This window comes from Ipomoea triloba, chromosome 2 (assembly GCF_003576645.1).
Source record: "Ipomoea triloba cultivar NCNSP0323 chromosome 2, ASM357664v1".
NCBI classification, from domain to species: Eukaryota; Viridiplantae; Streptophyta; class Magnoliopsida; order Solanales; family Convolvulaceae; genus Ipomoea; species Ipomoea triloba.
Genome location: NC_044917.1, coordinates 20308419 through 20326815, shown reverse-complemented (window position 1 = coordinate 20326815; position 18397 = coordinate 20308419). Strand labels below are relative to the sequence as shown.

Sequence of the window (18397 nt, the reverse complement as noted above, 5' to 3'; positions counted from 1 at the left end):
CGGCGTCGCTTTTGTTGAGCGGGAATTGGAGCCAAAAATTTTGGCCAAAAACATCTAGCTTTTTTATATATAGGATAGGATATAGGATAGGATAGGATATAGGATAATAATAATAATATTAATAATAATAAAAGCTGTTATTTGATTCGGTAATTCATAATTTTGAATAAAATAAAAGCTGTTATTTGACTATTTAGATTGCACTATAAATACTCTCAAAAGCAAAGAACAATTCTACTATTGAATATTTTCTATTATTTTCTGTTATTTCTCATATTTCTCCTTATTGTTTAGTAATGGAGTCTGTTTTTGTCTCTGCTTCCGACCTATCTCTCAGGACAAGGAAAAACTCTTTAAAACTCTGGTTGATGCGTTGTTATTTGTCACGAGAATATTAACGCTCTACGGTCAACCAACAAACACTCAAGTGCATTTTCCATTACTCCCAGATGAATTTACTTAATATAGTTATACTTACTGAATATCAAAATATAAGTGTACCTTAAGATATTGCACCGGCCAAATATTCTTAATATATTATAACAAATCAATTTCGTGCATCGCACGGGTGAAAATATTAGTTAACAGTAAATTCTACATCGTAGAATTACATCTACAATTATATACTCTAGGTAAGTAATCGGTTGGCATTTAAAGTGCCTACCCGTAATTATCCAAACATAACTGTTATGGTCATTAAGAGCATCAATATCAGTTGTGAATTGTGCACAGTTTTTTAAGTGACACTAGGAAAGAGAGAGAGGGGAAGGAAAACAATAAAAGGAAGTAAAAAAAAATAAAAAAGGAAAAAAGGAAAAAAAGAATAACTGACACAGAAATCAGAAAAAGCAAAAGAAAAAAATAAAATGTCCACGCGTCATTTGGCGCATGATGTCACCCACACACACTAGCTGCTCCTATTTTCTTTTCTAACATTGCAGACCCCACAAATATGTGACTCTTGTAGGAAGAAGAAATTAACAAAAACCAGCTTCACATCTATTAGAAAATCAAGCATTAGTTTTTACCTCTGAAAAAACCATCAAATATCCACAGTTGCGGATGCTCTAATGAATTGTTGGCAATACATGTTGGATATCCCATTCAAGTAGAAGTAATTTTGCAGACCTTTTATTTTTCCACTTCCGCACTAAATACTTGCCTTCCTAGAGCATTCAAATCATCCCTCATTCATTCTCCACTTCTCTTCTCTCATTCTTCGTCTGAGCAATTACGTGTGTATTAATTGCGAATTAATTCGTAGCGATTCTGTGTTAACCAGACCCCGACAAATTGCTTTTAAGGCACTGTCTCGCACATGTTACAGATCTTCTTTCCTTTACAATCAAAACAGCTAGCCAACATTAACGTAGAGTCATCTACGACGTTTTCTATACTCAATTCCTAACAATACACCCATTACGTACATATCAATTTTCACTCTTTTTGGCTAACTCATAACTGATAACTATGTTGTACCTATCAAGGATTCTTGACTTATACAGTTATACCAAATGAAAAATATATAAAACTCACCTGTTAATTGTTATATCTCAGCTAACAAAAATTTCAAGAGTCTGTTAATTACAAGAAAAAGCATTGGCTTAAATGAATCTACTTAATAAGGCTTCTTCCATAACTGGTCTTCATATTGTTTCTTAGCCTGTAGATCTCTGGGGCGGTCATGATTACATTTCTTGCAGACCATGTTGTTTCTATAGTTCAAGAAGTCACATCTGCAGAAAGTATCCGCAATTGATAGAGTTAAAGAGTTAAATTATCTGATAAAGAAAACTAACTTGAGGCAGCAAAGAAGAAATATACTCACGAGGGACACTCCCACTCCCCGGGATTTAGCTGCCTTTTGGGGCGTGGCCCTGCACATCTTTTACAGCTACTTCTGCTAGCAAAATTTATAAACGTGCATCTGGACAAGGCAAAATATGAAAACGGCTTCAACAAGAAACAAAAAAGGGAGATATAAAGTATCGGCAGTAAAGAAAGAGAATGCACTTTCTATTTGTTTTTCTTTTCAAGTAAACTATTTCAATGCTATATCCCCTGCTAAACTTCCATGATATTTTTTGGTTATGATTTGACATTTTTTATCCCTAATTTTTTCTGACAGTTGCCCCCATTCTTCAAAATTTCCAAATCAATGTCCACATTCTTCACAAAGTTATCCAGCATTTATCCTTTGTTACTAACTCCATTATGTTAATGGCGTTAGTGATGGATGAACGAACTTTGGGAAATTTTGTAAACAACAAGAACATTGATTAGGCAATTTTGACCTGGAGGGTAAGACGGTCAAAAGTGGATACATTAGGGACCAAAAATGGCAAACTCATTTTTTAATTGTGTCAATTAGAAAAGTAAAAGTGGACCTAGTTGAGAACTTGAGATTTGAGAGTATATGATGGCCTACTTCAAATGCTTGTAAGATCAAACATGACTACTTGCAAATCAAGTAAGAAGAGGCTTGCTAAAGATGGCGTCGTCTTCTCATTAGTAATACCCGAGATGGGCTTACTAAAAGAATATACTATAGTGGTAAGGCTTACTGAACTTACGTTATGCACTTCCAATCTCCTTTTTTCATTTCAATATCATTATCAGTAAATCTCTCTGGCGCCTCTGCTCTGCATTTCAAACATTGCATATTCCTGGAGAAGTTCATAAAGTTGCACCTGTAGGAAATTGTAAAATACATTGTATAGTGAGCCTTGCACATCTGGCTGTGCCATTACTTGGAAAGTAAGTGAAAAGATATAGGAATGCAAAATAGGGTATAAGCATAAAAGTGTATATGAGAAAAACAGATGAAGCTAACTGCATTTATATATAGAAGCTTCATTTAAGCAAACATTAATGGAATATCTTAAATCTAAATATCTAATAAAGTACAGTGACAATAAGAGAAAATGGAAGGAAAATTAGGACATTCTAAAACCAAGGGAGGGGGGGAGGAAGGAAAATATGATAGTAGAAGTAAGCTTCTTAATTTTCTTTTTTTCCTTTTAATTTTATGCTCGAAATGGTAGAGTATATAATGTATACAATATAGTGGTAATATCACATGTGAAATGTTTAGCGATTAGTCTCTTTGATATATACAACATAAATTTTGATACATGCCATCTTAAAGAAACACCATTAAAACCACAATATGGAAAAAGAAAGCTATGAAGTATATGAAAATTACTATTAAAAAAAAAAGTGAACGTAATCTAGAACTTACCGAGAGCATATCCAATCTCCTTTTTCCATTTTAGCATCATCCTTGCCAACCTTTCTATGCGTATTTATCCTACAGAAACATTAAACCTTTTGAGTGTGAATTATGCAATGGCATTTTACAATTAACACAAAACCACCTGCTGTTGAGAGTTCAACTCATATGGTGCAGATCATTATGATGAGCAAATAAGGTTAAAGAAATTGGCATACGCTGTTAATCTTTCAGGATTATATTGCACACACCCATTTTTTGGAGAAAAAGAAATGGTTCCGCTAGTACAAAGCCATCTCCATCTCTAAGCGGAAATATTCTAGTTCTCGTGGCCTTTATGACAACATGTTTCAGGTTACCCCCTTCCGAGTTGAAGTCCTTTCTCTTACCCATTTTATGTTCCACTTAGACAGCCATGGTCCATTTTAACCCATTACTACATTTTTATTTTTCTCTTTCTTAATTGCATTCTTTGATTAAAAAAAAAAGAGATAAATTGCTTCTTTGTCCACAGAAAGAGCTTTAGAGAGACTTACTCACGCCTCATCAAATGTCCATTTTTCAATTCATTGCTTTCCAAGCCTTCATCTACTATGGAATCAGAAGAGCGCTTCGTTTCCAAAAAAGCTTTGGGAGTAGGTTTTGTTAGGTTTGGATCTAAAGGTGTCTCGCTTAGCTCAATCAACTCCAAAAGCAATTTTCTTACAGATGCATCAATAAGCTCTCTACCAGGAGGCTTCTCTCCCCCTGAAATCACCAGTGGATCCAGCGCATACAACAACAGGATGCGTACAATATCCACTGTACGTGCATCTCCTTCAAGTTCTTTTAATAACACATAGGCCCTATCACATGAACCCCGCAAATTGCATGCACCACATGCCTGCACATACATGCTTTTCTTAAGCTACAAAAGAACTATTTTACTAATAAACTCACAAGACTCTAGATTTGCACTCATAAATTTTCCTCAAACAAAGCTGACGATTTATAAAAGTAAAAAATAAATAAATAAAAACAAAGGAAATATAACAGGCAACATACATGTCCTTCATCGATCTGTAGATACACTCTCAATCTTTTTGCTGAATTAACAGCCTTCCGAAATAGATTAGGACATCCCTTTTCTACAACTGCTTGCATATCTTGGGTAGACAACATTCTTCAAGAAAACCAAAAGATTTCACTTGTGAAGAGCAGTCAAACATACTTATTCAGAAAGTTTGGTGAAGAATAATTAGGAAAGTAAAATTTTCCAACTTTGAGTCATTATTAACAACTACAACAGTTAAATTTTACTCAGCCCACCAGATATAAGCAAACTGAAGAGTTATTTATGAAGTGCCATAATATTGCAATTTTTTTTCTTTTTTGGTTATTAATTCTCATAAATCAAGCAATTCTTTTTTACCTTTTGCACGCTTGCAATTTATCTCTAATCTCACAACTCTGATATTGTAACTACATTATAAGCACTCCTGTTTATTTTTGAAAGTTTACTTGCTTGGGTAAAACCAATTACAAAATACTCAAATTGGCACCAAACAAATATGCATATTGCCTCAAGGATGGAAAATTCATACTAATTTTAAAAAACTTTAAATCTTTTAGGTAGTATGTTAGAGTTTGAGATTGAAATCATCGTCCTCTGAATTAGAATTTTGAATTTCCCTGTTTCTTTTATAATAATGCTGAGCAGTTTCTTGAGAACCAATATATTTAAGGCACAAGTGCATAACAAAAAGGTAGAGCAATCTGGATAGAATTAAAGAAAGCTTACTTTAGAATGTCGAAACGGTCACGACCGAAGTTGAGACAAGCATTTTTCAGTATATTCCTATCCGCATAAGCAAACACGTTCCCATTTCCTTCGCTCGCGATATCACCCGGAGATGAAGCTGTTCTACTTTCAGTTAAGTACCCTTTGGTTTTCAAACAGTCAACAAAGCTAGCCCATTCCGGCCAAGGGTGGTTCCAAGCATTGGCGGGATTCTCAGAGCTAACGGGAAATGCATGAGCACAGTCGGAAGCTACCGCGGACGAGCAATAGCGGTGGGGGTTGGCGAAGCGGATGGGAGGCCGAGGAGCTGCCAAGTAGTGGTGGCGGCTCCAGAAAATTGGTGCTCCGAAGGAACCAAAAAATCTCGAAGCTGACATTTCTGCAGAAGATAGCTGGAGGACTTCGTAGGGTTTTATGATAGGGTATTTGGAATTCGTCGATATTTTGGGAAAGAGATCTAGTTCTCTTTGTATGCTAGTTTATATGCCATTCCGGATTAAAGATTTGAAATTTTTAAATTATAATATGTTATAACATTTATAAAAATAGCTAAACACCGTGTGCTCAGATTGATGTAGTGATTCTCCCACATGAGAGATTATGAGATCGAGCTACAATGTAATAGAGTCAGTAACATTAAAAAACATTTATAAAAATAAATAAATTATGAATATAGGATATTTGTGATTTAAATAATAATTGCTATTTAAGATCTTTAATTAGTTAAAACAATTAATACTTTATTAAAAGTGTTAAACAAAATTATTAAAGTTACAAATTATAAAAAAAAAATAGTAAACTACATTAATAGTTGAAGTATAATTCCAAAGTCATTGTAAATCAAAATTTTGAGACCATTGAGATTACTCACTCTAGATGCTGTAATATATAATTGAGCGTGCACAAACACGAGTTTCTTCAATAATAATTCGACATGAGATAATGTTTGCCTTTGACTATTAACCATATTATTATTGTCTTTGCTATTTTGTATTCATTTAATTATTCTATTATTTTCCTAGTCAATAATGTACCTAGTCTTACTGTATTAGCTAGGGAATAGGAGAGTTAAGCTCATATAGGACTCTACCTCTCTCCTGTAACAGTTAACGCAAAAATACCAAAAACGTTCATCTGGTATCAGTAGTGTTAGGCCTTATCCTCTCCGATCACTACACCCTATGGCGCAACCCTCAACCAACCCCGAACGTGCAGTAGTCGCCGCTCCACCGCCGGCGACCTCGACACCCAATCCCGTCGTAACCACCGCACACCACCACATCTCCATAAAGCTTAATTCCCGTAACTATCTGTATTGGAGAACCCAAATAATCCCATTTCTTAAGGGTCAAAATCTGCTGGGATATTTGGATGGCAGCAACCCCTGCCCGCCGGCTACCATTGGCTCTCCGATACGCCGCCCGTACCCAACCCTGCGTATCACACCTGGGTTCAACAGGATGCCTCCATCCTTTCCCTGATAATCTCATCGTTAACCGATGAGGTTATGTACTTGGCCGTCGGGCGTGAAACAGCGCAAGCGGTATGGACCTCCATTACTTCGGCGCTTGCCTCCTCCACCAGATCTCGTTGCCTCAGCCTCCTTGGCCAATTCCAGACGCTGCGGCAAGGGAACTCGTCGCCGACCGAGTATCTCGGCAAGGCGCAGATGATCGTCGAGGCGCTGTCGCTTGCCGGACGCCCGCTATCGGCTGAGGAGCAAATCCTGTACGCTCTGCGTGGTTTACGCCCGGAGTTCCGGGCAATGGCGTCCTCCCTTACCGTCCCTGGAACGCCGGTGACGCTGCCTCAACTCGCCGACCACCTCCAAGCGCAGGAGTTCATCCATTCTGACGATCTCCTGCCTGTCGAGTCCACGTTGGCTGCCAAGTCGCAGGCATTTTACGCTGGACGAGGTCGCGATGGTCGCGGTGGCCGGCATCAATCCAACAGTCGCGGTCGGCATGGTCGCGGCCGAAATGGATCCGGTCCAGGGCGCGGCAGAGGTGGCACACCACGCTGCCAAATATGCAGGTCTCACGGGCACACTACCGTGACCTGTTTCCGGCGGTACTCCGATCAATCCGACTCCCAGGCGCACGTCGCGTACTCCGGCGAGGCTTCGGAACCAGCGGCGGCAGATGCTTGGTACCCTGACACCGGGGCAACGGCGCACGCAACTCCGGATGATCACATGCTGGATCACTCTACTGCCTATTCCGGGGGTGATGTTCTGAAGGTCGGCAACGGAACAGGTTTGGACGTAACCCGTGTGGGCCACTCGGTTATCCATTCTCATCCTCAAACACTTAAAATGTCTAATGTCTTATGCGTTCCAAAATTGTCTTTACCTCTTATGTCTGTGTATAAATTTACTAATGAAAACGTTGTTTTCTTTGAATTTCACAAGAATTTGTTCCTTGTGAAGGATTGCAAAACACAGGCAATTCTGCTTAAGGGGTCAACCGCGGGAGGTCTATACAAGCTTCTGGTTCCTTGTAGTCACTCAGCGTTCCTGTCAGCTAGAGCGTCTTCTGTGGTATGGCACCAACGGTTAGGCCACCCGCATAGTCAAGTCCTCAATCGTGTGCTTCAGTCATGTCCAGTCCTTCCAAATAAATCAAGTTCGTCTCAAGTTTGCACCGCGTGTCAAAAGGGCAAATCCTCTCGATTCACTTTAGATAGGGTTACCAAAAGTAGCAATAATATTCTAGATTTAATATATACGGACATATGGGGTCCGTCACCAGTTGTTTCGAATTCTGGATATCGTTATTTTGTGTTATTTGTAGATGACTGTACTCGTTTTTGCTGGTTTTATCCATTACGGCTAAAATCAGACATTTATAAAATATTCGATATCTTTCGGGTGATGGTAGAACGGCAATTTTCACGTTCTATCAAAACCATTCAGTCCGATTTAGGCGGTGAGTATCGCCGACTCCATAGTGTCTTCGAGTCCCTAGGAATTGTTCATCGTCAATCCTGTGCCTATACTCATGAACAAAACGGCAGGGTCGAGCGTCGACATAGACATATCGTCGAAACCGGCCTCGCCCTATTAGCTGAAAGTTCAACTCCCTTGGAGTATTGGGACTACGCGTTTGAAACCGCTACCTACCTCATAAATTGTCTACCGTCATCTACTTTAAATTATGAATCCCCATACTATCGTGTCCACCAAAGTAATCCACCATATACCTTTTTTCGGGTATTTGGTTGTCGCTGCTTTCCCTATCTCCGCCCTTATAACCGTCATAAAGTCGAATACAGGTCAACACCCTGTGTTTTCTTAGGTTACCCAGTCTCATATAGGGGATACCGCTGTCTGGATCTCAACACGGGTAATGTCTTTATTTGTCGCCACGTGCGCTTTGACGAAGGTGTTTTTCCCTTTTCTATGCAGTCTTTACAGGGAAATACACCCGATCCTTCTGAAAGTGTGCCATATGGAGTGGGCCCAGTTCTGGTTGCGCCACAGCAAATCCCTTTACAAATAGCCCCACCGGTTGTTCAGGAATCTCCTCCACTTCCCATTGAACAACCCTCTACTGGTGACGCTGCCACCAGTGATACATCTACGGGGACACAACCATCAAAAGGATCAGTTCGACAGGGTGGTCACGTCATGCGCACACGGCGCAAGACTAAAGGCACGGGCGAACAGTTTTACGCTCTCACTACCACCACCGATCCTTCATGCTATTCTCAAGCAGTTGGTCACTCACAATGGCGTGATGCCATTGACCAAGAATTCAATGCATTACTGCATAACCACACTTGGAACCTTGTGCCACCGACACCGAGCATGAATATCATAGGCTGCAAATGGGTTTACCGCACCAAACGGAAAGCTGATGGCTCGGTAGAACGTTATAAAGCTCGGTTAGTCGCGAAAGGGTTCAACCAAGTGGCTGGAGAAGACTTTTTCGACACTTTCAGTCCTGTGGTCAAACCTACGACAGTTCGGTTGCTTTTTTCTCTTGCTGTTTCAAACTCCTGGACCCTACGTCAGCTCGACGTCCACAATGCCTTTCTAAATGGGAATCTTGCTGAAACTGTCTATATGAAACAACCACCAGGTTATGAAGATCCGTTACATCCTGAACATGTGTGTCACCTACAACGTTCTTTATATGGTTTGAAACAGGCACCACAGGCATGGTTTAAGCGACTACATGATTTTCTGCTATCTACTGGGTTTTCTCCGTCCAAAACAGATGTTTCCCTATTTTACTACACATCCGGGGCTTCACGGGTTTTCGTTCTCGTTTATGTGGACGACATCATTATGTTAGGAAATGACTCTCCTTTAATTGACACCCTGCTGCGACGACTCTCCACTGTTTTTAAAATCCGGGATCTTGGCACTCCGAGTTTCTTCTTGGGTATAGAAACCATTTCTGATGACAAGGGCTTTCTTCTATCTCAGAAACGGTACATGGCGGACATCTTAACCCGTGCAGGCATGTTGGATTGTAAACCACTAGCCACACCAGCCTCCGTGACGCAGCCGGCCACACCGGAACAGGATCTCTTCGAGAACCCGACTCAGTATCGTCGGATCGTTGGGGCTTTGCAGTATCTTACTATTACACGGCCGGACCTATTTTATGCTGTTAATAGGTTATGTCAGTTTATGCACTCACCCACCATTACTCATTGGGGCATGTTGAAGAGAGTTCTACGGTACGTCAAGGGCACACAGGATCTCGGTCTACGTCTTCTGTCATCTCCGACTACAGAAATTCATGCCTACTCTGACTCCGACTGGGCTGGCTGTCCGATAGACCGCAAGTCAACCAGTGGGTATGCCGTCTACATTGGTAAAAATCTGGTGTCATGGGTTTCGAGAAAGCAGCGCACAGTGGCCCGATCATCTACTGAAGCAGAATATAAGGGACTAGCAGATGTCTCTGCTGAAGTTACCTGGTTGGTTTCCCTGCTTCGTGAGTTAGGTCTACACTCCAACTCACCGGCAACCCTGTGGTGCGACAATCTTGGAGCTACATACTTGGCAGCTAATCGAGTTTTCCATGCTCGCATTAAGCACGTGGAGATCGACTACCACTTTGTACGTGACAAAGTTGCCTCCGGGGACCTACTTGTCAACTTTGTGTCAACGAGGGATCAGATTGCAGATATCTTCACCAAACCTCTTCCGGCTCAGCGCTTTCAGGCTCTGCGTGACAAGCTCAACGTTGGGTCTTTACAACCTTGCGCTTGAGGGGGAGTATTAACCATATTATTATTGTCTTTGCTATTTTGTATTCATTTAATTATTCTGTTATTTTCCTAGTCAATAATGTACCTAGTCTTACTGTATTAGCTAGGGAATAGGAGAGTTAAGCTCATATAGGACTCTACCTCTCTCCTGTAACAGTTAACGCAAAAATACCAAAAACGTTCATCTTGACTTTTATTGATAACTCATTGTGTATGATACCATTAACGAAAATTTCAATGGTTTCTTTGGATCTAACCGAGTTAGGAGTACACAATTATTATGTTGATGTGATTAAAAAAAATTATGAATATAGGATATTTTCAATTCAAATAATAATTGTTTTTTTTTTTTGGAAATATTAGGGGTGAGGGGGGAGGGGGGGTTACCCAACTAAACTACAGGCTACTCTTATAGAAAGCCATTAACACTCTATCCTTGTCCAGAAGATCCCTAATGCTCTCAAGGTGCGCTCATGGAATTCAATCCAATCGCAAGATTTCCTCAGAGCTTCTTTGGCAAACCAGTCTGCCACTTCATTGAACTCCCAGTGTGTGTGGTTGATATTGACTTCCCAGTCCTTTGAAAGCCACTCCTTACACAAATCCACTATTCTTGCACAAGGTCCAAACGGTACAGGGCCTTTGTTGATCTAGTCAACCACCTGTTTTGAATCGCTCATGATGAGAAGTTTATTCCTCCCAAAGTTTCAAGCCCATTGGAGACCACTATAAACAGCCCAAAGTTCTCATTTCGTTGCATGGGAAGCTTTCGTCGTACAATTAAATAATAATTGTTATTTAAGATTCATAATTAGTTACAATAACTAATCTATCATTATAATAAAGCAACAACTTCTTGCTTGATTTTTCCTCCTAAACAAAATGTTGTCGTTTTGCTTAGTATACTCAATCCGGTTCTATTAAATGCTTTTTACATTCTCTTACATATATCTAGGAGTTGTAGCAGACTTTATTCAATGTGCATTTTCAGTTTGTTTATATTGTGTATTAACAATATATATATTAGCCGACGATTAATTTGGTATATTAATTACAAACTCATAATTACATCGAGAAGCAAACCGAAAATACTACTAATACATTCTTAATCCTTAATCCTTAATCCTTAATACATAACAACGTTGCAACCAATTGTTATGCCATGGACTCAGGTCCACCTTGCAATGTGGACTCGGATCCATGTTCACAATTTCATAACTCCATGTTCACAGTTTCATAACTTCATGTTCACAATTTCATAATTTCATGTTCAGAATTTCATAGCTCTACGTTCACAATTTCATAACTCTAGGTTCACAATTTTGTAACTCTATGTTTACAATTTCATAACTCGATGTTCAACAGTATAACACAATACAATTTTTTAATCTATATAACAAAATTGTGAATATAGAGTTCAAAAATTATGAATATTGAGTAATGTAAATTTTGTATATTGAGATCTAACATTGTGAATATAGAGTTCTAAAATTGTGAACATAGAGTTCTAAATTTGTGAACATAGACTCAGGTCCACCTTGCAATGTGGACCCAGGTCCATAGCATAATTTGCCCGTTGCAACCTAGCCAAATAAATAAAATCTAATTTAAATTCAATTTAACAATTTAACGTCTGGATGTTATCTTGGATTCTGAAATGTTTTGCATAATCTTCAGACTTCCAAGACACTTTGTTCTTTCGTTGATCAAGATCAGATCACAATATCTTCATCCTCTATATAAACCTTTGGTCGTATTCTTACATTTACAAGCAATGTCTCCATCTATCCACTTCTGAATCACCTGTCAATACATAAAAGAAAAATCTCTTTGCCATGATAAGATAGATTCCTTCTCAGTATGTATTTGTTAAAGATATCAGTCCTCTGCACACTAAGAGATCAATCTGAGTTAGATTATTAAGAACTTATGAAGTCCCGAAAGTGAGAGGAGGTAAAATCAGTAAGAGTAAAGAATGTTTGTTCCATGATCAAAAGGTAAATCATTTATTTTTTTTTCCCTGACCAGAATTTATGCTTCACACCATTTCTTTTCCTTGATATATTGTGTGTTCTATTTCCTGTTACTTTCAGGGAACATATATTCATGGCAATATCTCTAAGGATGGTGTGTTGAAATACAGAGATGTTTTCCAAGAGGGCAAGTTGTATTCTATAAAGAATTTTCTGGTTGTGAGCAACTATTACATGTATAAAACTAATGAACACCGTTATCTTATAAAGTTCAACTATAAAACTAAGGTTAAAGAGATTAAATCTAAAGGCTTTCCTATGTTTACGTTTCATTTAAAGACCTTTGAATCTTTGAAAGATCCGGGTCAAGTCAAATGATAAAGAATTGTTTGGTAAGTACTTTTATTTGTTAAAGTTGTAAGTATTTTACATGTTTTAGAGTACTTTAATTTGTTAAATATATACTTCATTAATGAGCTTTAGTGATATATATATATATATATATATATCTACACTTATAATAAGAGCCAATAATGTTAGGCCCTTAACGGGAACAAAAAGATGTTGGTGTAATTATTTCCTCAAATGAATGGTTAATATTATTCTTGTTTAAATATGTTAAATTGATTTTAAATTGATTTTCCTATATAACCCTTAGTTATTATTAATTCCTCCCTTTAATAACCCTCCTCCGTTATGTTAAGGCGTTACTTTCTATTAGGAAATTAGCTCCTCTCTTGGCTGAATTGTCTAACTCATTAGGAAATTAGCCAAATAAAGGGAAGGTGACCAAAAAAAGGATCTTAAGATTTCTACGGTTTCTTTTTTTCATTTTTTATTTTTATTTTTTTTCATTTATATTTTGAATTTATCTAAACTATATGTATTGAAGTCTTAATAGGATTTTATAATACAATTTTGTATAGATTCCTAACTAAACCATTATTCTACTCAAAACAACAGTATATAAACCCCTCCATGCACCTCCTAACTAAACCATTATTCTACTCAAAACAACAGTATATAAACCCCTCCATGCACCGATATTCACCCAAAACTAAACCTAACATATTCTGCAACACACCATCTACGTGACATTCTATAGGTATGATTGTCAAAATCTTATCATGTTGATTCTATTATTTGTTTTTTTTAAAAAAAATCAATGATGGTATACTCGTTAAGTAGTTTTACTTCAATATTGTTATTGTGAACAAAAAAATATGAACAATGTATATATATTTAAATTTCAAAGTGCGCAGGTACAATATCTCTATTAAGGAAATCCTCTGATTCTCCACTTAGTTGACTTGACTTGAAAATGTAGCTGAAGGGCCTTCGAAATGCGGTTTGTTCTTCAATGAAGGGCTTTGTACTTAATCTTCGTTGAAGGGCCTCCGGACTCAAATTGGCTTGATCTTCAGTGCACTTGGTTGACTTGATCACTTGAATTGTTTGATCTTCAATCCACTTTTGCAGAGCTTCAATATATATTTCTGCAAGGCTTCTTTATGACTTGAAATCTTGAATTTATTCTAGAGAGAAATGTTGTGGAGCTTCAAGTGATGATTGAGAATGAAATGAATGCATCTATTTATAGGGGTGAGAATGAGAGACTCCCACCTCATCTAGAACTCTTTGATATTATCTCAAAATTAATAAATAAATATTTGAGATAATATAAGAGTTATCCAAAATGTATTTAGTCATCATAATGTCTAGGTTCATGATCCTATCACAACTATCAGATCTTAAATAATAATATATAATTTGACTAAATCTTTATCAAATAATTAAATTAATTAGGAAAATAACATAACCCAAATTAATTTAATTAATTGATATACAAGTTCAAATAATATGCGGTCCAATATTAATAACCAATTTAATTCCATCAAAATTTCCGTGTCTACAGTTATGTAAATATATCTATTGTATAATCTTTTCATCTATACTTATATCCTTGTATCTAATGTTGTGGTTCTCATTATATTCCTCTATAATCTACACATTTTAGTTACTCCTTACTCCCTAATCTATGGATTTTGAATTTATGTTGTGGTTCCCATTATATTATTTCATAACATTCTTTACGAACATATTTTCAATGGCACAAGGATATTAGTCATGGAAAATGCAGTAAAGTTAATTGATATTGACACACAAACTGTGAGATGGAGTTGTAAAGTTCGTGTCATTATGAAAAACGAACCAAAAAACGCTATTGGAACGCCAGGAAAAAGTATATGCTCATCGTGAGGATGAAACTGTAAGTAAATAGTAAAAAATTTCTCCCTTTATTATTATTATTATTATTATTATTATTATTATTATTATTATTATTATTATTAACATCATCATCATCATCAGCATCATTATTATTATTATTATTATTATTATTATTATTATCATTATTATTATTATCATTATTATTATTTTATTTTTATCATTATTAGTATTATTATTATTTTTAGTCATTTAGTAATGTACTTATTAGACATGCATGTATACTTATTTATTTACAGTTTTACACTCAAGTAAAGATGCTTTCATTCACAACCAACATCATTATAAATGCTATATCTAAATACTGGGAACTCGAGTTCAATCAATAGTGTTTGATAATGACAATGGAATGTATGATATCACTTTACAGACCAACAAGTGGTACATCATCTCAAATTCCATTGTCAAACATGCCCGGACGAACTATAATGTACTTGATCACAAATACAATTACACATGGATTTTAAATGGTCGGACCATTGTCCAAACAAGTGACAATGATAACACACCATTTGCTCCCATTGAACATTTTAACATATAAGAGATTTTAACATTTCTTTATCTTTTATTAAAATATAAGAGATTTTAACATTTTTTTTCTCTCATTAGTATATGACTACTTTAACCAATTAAATAACACTAATTTAAAAATACGCATTGGACATTAGTTTAATCGCGCATCGCGCGTGTGAAAACTAGTATATATATATATATATATATATATATATATATATATACATTCATGTACAAACAGGTGTTATAATACAAACATGTGGATCATTTTGTGCCATTGGATGAGTTTTTTGGATAGATGGATTGCCGTTTTATAATAATGGCGGTTTTTTTTCCAGCCGGATTGTGAGTTTTTATTTGCTTGTGGGGGTATTTTGGTATTTTGCTTCGTGGGTGGTGATTTAATTCCTATTTTCTCTCTGAATTACCGTGTTATCCTAGGGTTAATTCCGCATTTGTCTCCACTTGCTCATTCGCACGTTTCGGTTGTGGCTCGTCGCTTTCTTCATCAGCGATTGTTGTTGTCCGCACGTTGGGATCTTCGTGGAAGTAATGGTAGTCGGTGGGGACCAAACCAGGAGTAAACGGCGGGGACCACCGATGCAAGCTGTCGGCCGAGGTTTGTTTTTCCCCCTTTTTTATTTCGTTTTTTCCCTTAATATTTTTTATGTCGTTTAATTATTCCATTATTGTTTGATTTTTTGTTCTCTCAATTTTGTGGTGGGTGTGTGTGGTTGAATGAATTTGGTTGGATTCATTTTCGTATGGTGACACTCGCAGTGTAGTTGAGGGGCATTTTTTTTCTCAATTTTTTTTGTTTTGAGTAATTATTTCCGTGTAGTTTGTGTGTGGTTGTCTCAGTTTTATGGTATTCGGATTTCATGTTGGTGGTGTTCTTGAGTCATGGGGATGCAGAGTGTGACATGGGTGTGTGCATTTAGTTTTCCTTAATATTTTTGTTGCGTTATAATTATTCCCGTGTAGTTTCGTTTTTGGTGTATCAATTTTATGGTGGTTGTATGTGGGTGTATGCATTTTAGCTCGGGTGTTGTTCAAATGATTGTTGGTTGTGTATTTTAGGGGTTTTTTTTCATAATATGTTTAGTTTCGGTTGATTATTTCACTGGGTTTTGGTTTTGGATTGTTATGGTGTTAGATGGTGGTTGGTATGGTTTTAGCTTTGTCTACTAGGCTGTTGTAGTGTTCTGGTTTTTTTTTTTTTTTTTTTTTTTTTTTTTGTTTTTTTTTTTTTTTTTGTTTTTTTTTTTTTTTTTGTTTTTTTTTTTTTTTTTGTTTTTTTTTTTTTTTTTGTTTTTTTTTTTTTTTTTGTTTTTTTTTTTTTTTTTGTTTTTTTTTTTTTTTTTGTTTTTTTTTTTTTTTTTGTTTTTTTTTTTTTTTTTGTTTTTTTTTTTTTTTTTGTTTTTTTTTTTTTTTTTGTTTTTTTTTTTTTTTTTGTTTTTTTTTTTTTTTTTGTTTTTTTTTTTTTTTTTGTTTTTTTTTTTTTTTTTGTTTTTTTTTTTTTTTTTGTTTTTTTTTTTTTTTTTGTTTTTTTTTTTTTTTTTGTTTTTTTTTTTTTTTTTGTTTTTTTTTTTTTTTTTGAGTTTTTGTGGTGTGTAGTACTATGGGTTTTGTGAGGGAGGCGTGTGCAGAATGCTGGGTGGGTGTGTGCGTATATGGTATGGCAGTGTGCTGCCTGCTGCGTTATAATTATTCCCGTGTAGTTTCGTTTTTGGTGTCTCAAGTTTATGGTGGTTGTATGTGGGTGTATGCATTTCAGTTGGGGTGTTGTTGAAATGATGGTCGGTTGTGTATTTTAGGGTTTTTTTTTTCCTAAATATTTTTGGGTTGGGTTGATTATTTCACTGGGTTTTGGATTGTTATGGTGCTAGATCGTGGTCGGTATGGTTTTAGCTTTGTCTACTAGGCTATTGTAGTGTTCTGGTTTTTTACAGTTTTTGTGGTGTGTAGTACTATGGGTTTTGTGAGGGAGGCGTGTGCAGAATGCGGGGTGGGTGTGTGCGTATATGGTATGGCAGTGTGTTGCCTGCTGTTTTAAGTTGTGAGGGTTGGGTGTGTGCATTTATGGTTTTTGGTGTGTGTTGTTGCAGGGAAGAAGGTGAAGGCGGCTCGGGCTCGTTCCGGTGGTTCTAACAGTGGTGATAGCGATGATGACTTTGTTGCTCCGCCTTTGCCATTTGTCACTAGGGTGCAGGAGGTTCCGATGTCGAAAGCACCGGGCGGGGATTTGACTGTTGATGAGGATGTAGCCATTCCTCGTGTGAGCACCAGGTCTCCTGCTGGTGTGTTGGTTAACTCTTTGAAAGACTTGTCGTGTTAGCAGAAAGATGATATTAGAGAGATGGGCTTTGCGGCGTTGTTGGATTTCAATGTCAATGAGTGCCATCCTCGACTAGTGTATTGGTTGTTGTCTAATTTTGATGGCGAGACGAGGGTCTTCGATTTGGGTGGAGGTAGGTCGTTGGCATTGGAGGAGCGGGATGTTGAGTTGGTTCTTGGTTTTCCTCGTGGCCCGATTGAGATGGTCAAGCGTGATAGGTTGGTCGTTAGTAACTTGCTGAAGCATTGAAGGGGTAAATTTGAGAAGAGGAGGCATCAGGTCACAGCCACTGCGATTTCATCTGAGATGGTTAGTCTTGTTGATGGGGGTCTTTGGTTTAGGATGCATTTCTGTATGTTGGTGTTGTCTACGTTAGTTGCTTGCATGCGAAATGGGTATGCAAATCAGATGTATTTCCATCACTTTGATGATGTCAAACGGATTCAGGATTTGAATTGGTGTAAGCTTCTGGTGAATTCGTTGGTTGAGACGCAGGCTGCATGGAAATCGGGTAGTCATAAGTGTTTCGTTGGCCCTGCTGAGTTTGTTGCAGTACTATGGTGTTTTCACTTGTTTTTTTCCACTCTATGTTTGTTTTTTGTTATAATTATTCGTTTATGGTTGGCTGTATTTGATTTTGTTTTGGTTTGTGTGCAGCTTCTTTATGTTGACCGTGTCTTGCATTTTGCGCGCCCTGTATCAAGGGTTGTTCCTGCTTGTCGTGGTTGGTCTTTGGAGCTTCTTCAACAGCGGGAGCTGTCAGAAATTCGGCTTGGTGGTTTTGGGCACGGTGTCATTGAGCTTCTGTTGTTTGATGGTGGGAATGTGGATAGTGGTGCTGGTCATCCTCAGGGCTCTGATGACGTTGTGGGTGGTTGCTCGAGTCAGATGCTTTCTCGTGAATTTGGTCCCCAGGTTTTTGTTTTGTTTTTTTTTCTTTCTCTTTTTTTGTTGTTGTTCTGTTTCTGTGTTTGTGCGGTTTTATTTTGTTGTTAGGTTGTGTACTTAGTATTGTGTCATGCTATACAATTTCGGGGGGGGGGGGGGGT

General features: G+C 37.2%; 1 protein-coding gene across 1 annotated transcript; it reads right to left on the bottom strand.

Moving 5' to 3' along the window:
* Positions 1-1424: 1424 nt before the first annotated feature.
* LOC116007069 (zinc finger protein VAR3, chloroplastic) lies at positions 1425-5461 on the bottom strand. The gene is made up of 7 exons (XM_031247655.1): positions 5013-5461; positions 4277-4394; positions 3769-4115; positions 3242-3310; positions 2574-2690; positions 1829-1927; positions 1425-1736 (listed from the first exon to the last, which is right to left on the bottom strand). Exons 1-7 carry the CDS (start codon positions 5387-5389, stop codon positions 1619-1621), a joined length of 1245 nt encoding a protein of 414 aa, XP_031103515.1. The 5' UTR covers positions 5390-5461; the 3' UTR covers positions 1425-1618.
* Between the last annotated feature and the right edge of the window lie 12936 nt (positions 5462-18397).